General features: G+C 43.3%; 2 protein-coding genes across 3 annotated transcripts; both read right to left on the bottom strand.

Annotated features, from left to right (window-relative positions):
- On the bottom strand, positions 1-2833 carry LOC127775552 (uncharacterized). Its single transcript, XM_052301808.1, has 3 exons — positions 2632-2833; positions 797-1140; positions 1-512 (listed from the first exon to the last, which is right to left on the bottom strand). The coding sequence occupies exons 2-3, from the start codon at positions 1138-1140 to the stop codon at positions 293-295; spliced, it is 564 nt and encodes a 187-aa protein (XP_052157768.1). The 5' UTR covers positions 2632-2833; the 3' UTR covers positions 1-292.
- Positions 2834-5742: 2909 nt separating this feature from the next.
- LOC127775823 (uncharacterized) lies at positions 5743-8481 on the bottom strand. Of its 2 annotated transcripts, none has more exons than XM_052302129.1 (3): positions 8351-8481; positions 6883-7100; positions 5743-6290 (listed from the first exon to the last, which is right to left on the bottom strand). In XM_052302129.1, exons 1-3 carry the CDS (start codon positions 8357-8359, stop codon positions 6053-6055), a joined length of 465 nt encoding a protein of 154 aa, XP_052158089.1. In that variant the 5' UTR covers positions 8360-8481; the 3' UTR covers positions 5743-6052. The 2 variants fall into 2 exon arrangements, with proteins under 2 accessions (XP_052158089.1, XP_052158090.1); XM_052302130.1 differs by having other exon boundaries at positions 6883-7097; positions 8351-8480.
- Positions 8482-9315: the final 834 nt, after the last annotated feature.

Here is a 9315-nt window from a genome sequence, read left to right on the forward strand (position 1 = left end):
GATCAAGTCATCAAGATGATGAAATGTAATATGACTTGCAGTAATAAATGATATATCAGGAGGCCCAGATGAATTTTAATTACACATTTCACACAAGGTTCTATCTTCTATGTATACAAGGCAGTAAGGTACTGTACATAGTTCCCAAATACTCCTATAAATATATGCATTCATGATTGGTGTTCTATGGAGCACATAACATACACGCATAACCTTTTTTTTGTTTTGTTTTCATATCCTTCTGTGAAACCTATGAACACACAATACCCAAAATTCTTAGTATCGCCGTGGATCAGAGCATCTTGGGCTTGGACGGTGCGAGCATGGCGACGTGAAGAAAGCCACAACCAAGCAACAGAAGCACGAAGGCCAGGAAGACCGCCACTGGTTCACTGACGAACCCAGACCACAAGGCCAACACTGATAAGACAATCATGGCGTAGCCGCTCCAGGCTAGACTGCCCCCATCCGGAATGGTGTTCTCCTCCACAGCATTATTCACCATTCCATCACTGCACGTTGCAAGAGTAATGTAAGTTCTGTATGGTTACACCCACAACCCAATTTATGAATGGTGTGTGAAAATGTTTACTCGCATGGGATCCCATATGGCATGAACATGACACTGAGGGTTTCAGGGCAGCACACACGAGTTTTGTAAGAATAAAATCAATTTTAGGTTAATTAGAAAGAATATCGCATCCTGTGATATAGAATTTTCAACAAAGCATGGTTGATGCATTTCCAGCAACTCATATAGGATGGTTTGCAACAAAAGTGGTGGTATGTGCCTTACCGTCCTGCTCCTGCACTTGCTGGTGCTGCTGCACCTTGGTTGTTGTTGTCACCGTGCCAATGATAATATACAGGAAAAGCGATTTGAAAACCATATAGCCTGAGGCAGCCGATGAACCAGGTCATCAACGCAAGAAGCAGCAGAGGCCACGGCACATGTATCACTTGCCAAGCCAAAACCATTATCTGGGCTGCACCAAGCATGAGACTGAACCCTGACCAGTTAAACTGCTGGGCACCATTGGCTGGCACCCCGCGGTTATGGTCAGGGCCTGCATTCACCCTGTTGAGATCAACAAGCTGGCCACCACAGAGGCGGTGCACGATGTCGATGTGCACCGGCATCTGCACGTACAAAAACAACCAAACATGGTAAGTGAGCACGAGAAGTCACAACTATACATGGAAATCGATATGCACAGTGCTTGTAGATGGTAATAATCTAGCTGCAGTGATAAACATGAAGTAAACAACTAGCAAACAGCCACCACATACATATAGGTCGATTGTGTTAGGATGTCGGTTAAACTGCTAGATTTCAGTGTTCAAGTTATGGCTGAAACCAGTGGCCATTGATATAAGAAGTGGTGAATTTAGAGAGTAACTAACATGCAGATGGAACAGTAAATCAGGACGAATCACAAAGAAGCAGATAACAAGTAATCTAGTGAAATTTTGATGTAGATAATAATCAAGTGGAATCTGTATCAGCAAAACTACTGGAAATGCTGATAATAATAATCTTCAGATAAACGATGCGGCATGCCTAGCAAATTTTTTTTCCAACAATATAAATTTCCTGTTTCGATACTTAGAAATGGACTAGGAATACTGTCCAATCATAACTATAGTCTACATTAGCTGGTCCAAACAATGATTATATCGAAGTCTACGTGAACATGTGCAGTAACAATCTAGTTCGAACTCACCACCGTGGGACAGCAAGTCAGCAACAGCACTAGAGCAAAATTTGCAGCGACCAATTGGCCGAATCAAAGCATAGCACATAACAGCTCAAAAGGGATTAGTTATACACCAGAAGTGATCAGAGTATCAGACCATAACATCAACAGATCTATATGGATCTTAGATTTGTGATCACATAATTTCAAGTAAATTTTACAATTCTAGAACTGGGTTTTTGCAACGAACTGTCTCAAAAACCTAAGACCTACAATTTAATTCATACAATGGAACTTGTGGGTTTATGGATTTTACTCTATGGTGTTCCTTCGAGCCTGTCATATTAAACCCGGCTACCAAAATCGAGCTCCACAGACACACATCCAAACCAAGAAATTTCGTTATATGTCAATTAATTCGCAACCATTTTCGGAATTTACCATCTAATTCGCGGCGGCTTCTAGAATTTACCAACAGGGATGCGGATTGTTTTGTTCCGTGCTATCTATCTTTCTCCCCTTCCGTCCGTTCGCATCCACCTCATGGCGCCGCCGCGCAATCGCTCCACTCCTCCTTCCTTCCGCTGCCTCGGTTCGCCCTACCTCCTCCTCCGGCCGCGCGCGCGGCGCGGTGGAGGGGATATGAGCCGAGGAGCAGCAGATCGACGAGCTAGAGCGGAAGGGGGGGGAGCGCCCGATATCTCGAGGTCGGGAGCCCCGCAGCGGCGACGCCCACGGCGCAGTCAAACGGAAGGGGAGAGATCGAAGACGGCACGAAGAATTCAAACTCACACATCCCCCATAGCATATATTCCAATAAACGTGCGAATTGGGTGACAAATTCCGACAATACGAACCGGAATTCCTCGATCCGAACAAAGATATCAGGGAACATATACTGGAATGAACGCATCGGGGGGTTTATGATGCGTACCTTGATCGATCGATCAGAAGAAGCAGCGGGGCAGATCGGCGAGGCTGATGAATCAGGAGAGGAACTGGGAACGGGGAGAGGATCGGAGGAAGAACAATGGGCGGATCTGAAGAGGGGATTCGGAGGCGGAGAAGAGAACCCCACGGAAACCCCAAGCAGCGGGGTGAAGCGGAAGCGGAAGGGTTTATAGCTACTAGAAGGATCGATCGACTAGCCTTGCTCACAGACTGACAGCTGGGACCGTGGTGCGTGGTAGCGTGGAAGCTCCCATTCAGTTCCACGTCTCCGGGCCGGGCCTCTACGAGCGGAGAATGGGCTCCGAGCCTCCGAGAAAGGTTCGAAAAACACAGTTAAAAGCAACTTTCAAAAAGACACAGTTGTAAAACACAGTTACTTTAAAGTAACTTCTCCCATCCACAGTTACTTTAAAAGCACAGTTACTTTCGAACCGTTTTTCGAGTAACGACAAGAACTTTAAGGCCATCATCAATGTGTAGCCCTAGGTCGTCCCCGTAGTCCCCTCCGTACGTCGCCGTTTGCTTTATCGTCGGCGCCGTCCCTCCACGATGGAACGCGTCCCTCGCTCGCTTTTGGCAGGGGAACGCAACTGAGGGGGCGCGTTGGGTGCAAGCATGGCCTGTGGACACCGTTCCCACCGAAAAAATTTCCCCTTCCACCCCTCGCAGCCGCAGGCGACAGGAGAGAGAGGGAGAGAGAGAGGCCAGCGGTGGCGGCGAGGGAGAGAGGTGCGATTCGGCGGTGAGAAGAAGAGGGAGACGAGAGGCGGAGACGATGCCGGCGACGATCTGCGCAACCTCCTCCGCCGGCGCCGCTCCATCCCGATCTGCCCGCGAGGGGGCCAGATCCACGCATGACGGTGCCAAATCTGCCGCCTCCGGCCGCCGGTGGCGCCAGTGGGGTGAGGCTGGCGTGAGGCGGCGACGAGCGGGGGTTTTGCAGCCTCTGGCTGGCGACGACGGTCGGCTTAGGTCGTGAGCCCGACCCGGCGACGACCGCGCGGCACCGCTTGCCATCGGCCACCGCGAGGGAGAGAGAGGCGACAACGAGAGAGGGAGAGAGAGGCGGTGGAGAGAGAGAGAGAGAGAGGGGATCCGGCGCCGGCGAGGTGGAAGGGGAGGACGAAGGAAACGGAGCGGCGGGGGAGGGCGGTTGAGGCTACAGGGGTCGCGACACCCATTATAGGCTTGAGTATCTTCATCCAGTGGCCTCATATTTTGGAGAGCCCATCTAGGGTGTCTTCCATTGTGAGGGGAGTGCCCAAGAGAGTGCCTCAGTTAGTGAGGGCACCCATGAAGTGTCCCTAATTGTAGATGCCCTGAAAATATCGAGGGGTTTACTTTAAAAAGCATAGAGTTCGAAAAAAAGCTCTATATGAAAGTTACTTTAAAAAAACACATCGTTTAACGGTTCGAAAAAAGTGAAAAAACGAACGGACCCATCGTCAATAAGCCAAACAAATAGTAATTTTTGAATAAAACTTTTATATGCGTGTTTTTAACGATATAAAAGCAAATGTTGAAAAATAAACTTCGATGAAAAAACCTCAAAATCAGCTTCAAATTTAAGTTTGAAAATTCAAATTTTAGCTGATAAGCATAAACATAAGAGAAAAGATGAGACTTAAAGAAATAGAAGTTGAAAGGAGGACGATGAACACAGCCGTAGAATGTTTTGGAAGAGATGGTGTCCTAATAGCAATTTTAGTACTTTATCTGTCCCAAAATAAGTGTAGCTGTGGGTTGTCCAAAAGTTGGATAAACTTTTGGATAAAAGTAGCACGCTTTTCAAATTGCTGAACGATACGTTTCGTGCGAAAACTTTCTATATGAAAGTTGTTCTAAAATATCAGATTAATCTATTTTTTCAAGTTTATAATAATTCAAACTAAATTAATCACACATTATTACCACCTCATTTTACGTAAAACGCTTAATTTTTATCTTCATTCCAACACCACCTCTGTTCCACCATTGGTTTGCGTCCTGCGTGTACCGTGTACAGTTTATATATTTTAAGGCAATATGGGAATCTAGTCAAAACCCGTTCTGTGTCGATTGCCTGGACGCGAGACCGTTCTTCGTCACTTGATATGTGGGGTTCATGTATAATCAATCCAGAAAGTTGTCAAAGTCTACGGCTCTCGTCTGAAAGGGACTTTTTTTTTTTTGAGAAATGGATGAACTTTAAAGTTTGTTTATTTCCTGTTGTTACCAATGTCTTACAAACCCTTGTCCCCTAGTACTTAAAACACACATAATTCTGTTTTACGTGCCCAAACTACACTAATTCCTTGCTTGCGTCCTTATCCTCTTTTCCTACTTTGTGTACTTGACAAATTTTGCGTCCTTATCCTCTTTTCATACTCTCTGTACTTGACAAATTTTGCTATTTTACAGTTCTAGCTTCTGGAAACAACAAATGTCAATATTTATAAGAAAACACGTTTGAAATATAGATATTTATTATTATACATAGTAGCAATTATAATATTTCTTTCTGATTAAATAATTTGAATTTAAACCATAATTTGGTATTGTTGATGCTAGAAAGGGTGAACATAGCATGTGTCTCGGTGAAGATTTAGGCTGTGTTCTTCCCCATTTTTTCCCAACTCACGTCTCTCATTTTTCACACGCACGCTTTTCAAACTAATAAACGGTAAACGGTGTGTTTTTTTGCAAAAAAGTTCTATACAAAAGTTGCTTTAAAAAAATCATAATAATCCATTTTTTAAAAAAATTAGCTAATATTTAATTAATTTTGCACTAATGAATCGCTTCGTTTTACGTGTTAGACCGTTTTACGTGTTAGAGGGATTAGTTCCCAACCGTGGAAAACGAACGCAGCTTAATAGAGTGGTAAAATTTTCATCGTATTCAAGCCCATTTTAGGAATTTACAATTAAGATTATCCTGTTTTCAAGATCTTGACAGCCTGGCTTTGTCTCTGGTCAGCAGTTACATTTTATATGGGATTCAGTCCATTTCCAGTAAGGCAAAATAATTCACATTTTGATCAATCATGAGGGTAAAATGTAAATTGACGTACAGTAATAGGTGGTACATCACTAAGATCAGGAGGCACAAGTAATATACAATACGGTATTTATATTTCACACAGTAAGGTTTTGTATTCAAATACAAGGCATATCGGACATACACCACACAATAATAATACACAAGAAAATAAAGTTCTATGATGGACCCTCTGACCCTGCACACCACACACAGACTTTTTTGAATAGTTATATGGGACATACACAACATAACTACTAGTATAATACCACAGTACAGCTACAGAGCCTACAGGTACAGACATTGCGGGGATAACTGACAACTCACAAACAGTTTGACACATGTTTTTTTTTTTTTTTGGTGGGACATACTACTATACAAGATGTTTAGCTAGCTTCTTTCTTTTTTTTTTGATGTGGGCCATGAAAATGTTGCAAGGACATCTTGAACTTGGACGGTGCGAGCATAGCAAGGTAAACAAACCGGCACCCAAGAAGCAGGAGCAAGAATGCCAGGAAGGAGATTTCTGGTCCACTGATGAAGCCAGCCCATACGGCCAACACTGGTGCGGCCATCAGGATGTAGCCGGACCAGGCCACCTCCGCACGGTTCACCAGTTCAACACTGCAAGGTGTAAGAGAAGAATAAAAATTTCCACGGGTACATCCACACCTCAATTTATAAGTAGGGTACGATTTTACATGCACAAGATAATATATGGCATGAACATGATATTGAGGATCTAAGGGACACTAAGAAGAGTGCATTCATTCTATGTGAATTAGAAAAGGCAGCCAATTGTTCAGCACAAACTAGATTGAAGTTTATTTTAAAGTATAAGATGAGTGTTCGCAAAAAAAAAAGTACAAGATATACTTCACAACTCTTACTTTCATATTTACGCAGACGATTGTATTTTCTTTGTATAATTATAGTTGAGCAGTCCTGTTATAATTTGGGAGCATCATATGATCCATAGTCTAGATATTAGTCCTCTTTTCCCCGATTAACATGACAATTTAAATGCATTCATAGCAAATGTGGGGCTCATTTTAGTCTTTCTATAATAATACTGTATATAATAGATAGATTATCACATCCCGTGCTCTGAGAATTTCAATATCACAGGTTACAATTGGTATTTTTCGTGCTACTTTATACAGGACAGTTTGTCAACAAAGGAACTAGTGGTATGTGAAGGTCTCTCATGTCTTACCATGCTGGGCTTGTTGGTGTTGCTGCTCCCATGCTGTGGTTGTCTCCATGATATGCTGGAAACATTATATGGAGAAGACCGAAGAGCTTGAAGCAGCCGATGAGCCAGATCCCCAACAGAAGTAGCAGAGACCATTGCAAAGGTTCTGCCTGCCAAGCCACAGCTACCATTGGGGAAGCACAATACAGCAAGATCACAAATGCCGACGTGTCGACCTGCTGGGCATCACATATATATAGGACGGTTATGTAAAGATGTAGCTTAAACTGCTAGATTTGAATGCTTAGGGTATGGCTGAAACCATCAGTAATTAACATAAAGTAGTGAATCTAAACAACTAACATGCAGATGCAGCACTCCATCAGGACAAATCACTAAAGTAGTAAAATCTAGATGGATAAATATTAGCCGATTAGAACCTGAATCAATAAAACTAGCTGACATGCATCTTCACATTACTTAGAATTTAGAAACGGATGTTCAATCGCAAATAGGATGTTCTTCAATCACAAAAGGAGTAGTCAACATTAGCTGGTCCAACAATGAATAGATCAAAACCTACATGAACCTTTGCAATAATAACCTATCTGAATTCACCACAGCACAGCAAGTCAACATTCAGCGACAGTATTGGAGCAAAATATGCAGCTATCAAAGGCTAAATCACGTCATAACAACTGGAACAAACCCCATAAGGACTTGTTTGGTTAATCCCTCCCACAAGAGGATTGAGATGGATCTGGAGGGGATTTATTCCACACCTATTGTGGTGTGGAATTATTTCCCCTCAATCCCCTCCTCTTGGGGATTAAACAAACAAGGCCTAACACAGTAAAAAGGGGAATTTAGTAAACAAGGCCTAACACAGTAAAAAGGAGAATTTAGTAGCCCGGGAAGCGATTAGAACGTACAACATCAACTGGACTACATGGATCTGGGATATGAATCATACAATTTTGAGTTAAATTTCATATTAAACCAGGTGAGGCATGGATAACGCAAAATAACATGTTCCCCTTTGGTTTGGACGGAATTGAAGGGGATTGGAGGGGGGGATAAATCCCCTCTAATCCCTCTCTCACGGGGATTAACCAAACAAAGCCTTAAAAGTTTATATGACTAGATTTCCCGGCAAAAAAGAAAAAAAAAAGACAGAGTGATAGATATGGAAGCAGGATGTTTCACAAAACTCAACCTTACAAACAACGAAATAGCCAGTAGGCCAAATTCCCCTTCCCCTTCGCTGTTATGGTCAAATTCCACGTATTGGTGTCATAGGTCGAACAGAAACATGAGGCGCCAGCCAGTCGGGCCACATCTTCCTCCGATCTAAAATTTCTAAACCCGCACTACCGAAATCGAAGCTCGGCACACCCGCACACATACGCATCTCGAATTCTCGATCGACCGGATCAAAACACCATGAGCAAAATACTGGAATAAACGGATCGAGGGGGGGTCGCTGTACCTTCACCATCTTGAGGGGGCGGAAGGCGGGCGGAACGAGAGGCGGATCGGCGAGGCGAGGCGACGAGGCTGCGCGCAAAGGGAATGGAATGGAAGGGAGTGAGGAGGCGATGGAAACGGGGAGTAGTATATTTGAATAGACTACTCCGGCCTCGGCCCGGCCCGTTTTGACCACTCCGTGAGTTGCGGCTGCCTTCTCTCCTAAGAGCAGGTAAAATAGCAACTACAAACATATTTTAAGAAGATAAATGAGGAGAGAGAAAAAAAACGGGCTACAGATTTATAGCCAGCTGTAGCACGGACTTCAAGACGCAGTGTGTGTATGGCAGGTGGGATAAGTATTAATAGTGTAGTATATAACTATTGTATGAATGAGCTATTCAGATTAGCTATAAATGAATTGGAGCTAGTAGTTGGCTATACTATTGAACTTGCTCTAAGCCTCCCTTGGAAGCGATCTCATCCGTCCATCTCTCCACGATTCGCCGCAGATCAGGACGAGGAGGGGAGGAGTTGGCGTGAGGAGGAAGACAAGCTCGGCTGTGTTCTTTTGCCCTGGGTTTCCAACCCCCTCTTTTTTCCGCGCGTACACTTTTCAAATTACTAAACGGTATGTTTTTCCAAAAAGCTTCTGTAAAAAAATTGCTTAAAAAGAATCAAATTAATCTATTTTTTTTTAAAAAGATAATACTTAATTAATCACACGCTAATGGACTGCTCTGTTTTTCGTACTATGGAGATGGTTCCCAATCCCTATTATCGAACACAGCCGAGAAAGTTGATGGAGACCTTTCTGTTTTCTATTTTCATTCATCTACCTAATGCAGTATGTTTATTTTCTAGGCAGCCTTATTCTCGAGATCATTTTAAATAAGATGGACGATTAAAACATTCACCAAAATGCTTGATATGAGACAGAGAGTACTATTCATCTTGATTAAGTTGAGTGCGTAAAAACAGAAAATC

This window comes from Oryza glaberrima, chromosome 6 (assembly GCF_000147395.1).
Source record: "Oryza glaberrima chromosome 6, OglaRS2, whole genome shotgun sequence".
Classification (NCBI taxonomy): Eukaryota; Viridiplantae; Streptophyta; class Magnoliopsida; order Poales; family Poaceae; genus Oryza; species Oryza glaberrima.

Coding starts and splice junctions, on each gene's coding strand:
- LOC127775552 (XM_052301808.1), bottom strand. CDS start 1,140: ATGCCGGTGCACATCGACATCGTGCACCGCCTCTGTGGTGGCCAGCTT. Junction 513..796: donor GCAAGTGCAGGAGCAGGACG/GTAAGGCACATA, acceptor TGCAACGTGCAG/TGATGGAATGGTGAATAATG.
- LOC127775823 (XM_052302129.1), bottom strand. Junction 6,291..6,882: donor ACACCAACAAGCCCAGCATG/GTAAGACATGAG, acceptor TACACCTTGCAG/TGTTGAACTGGTGAACCGTG.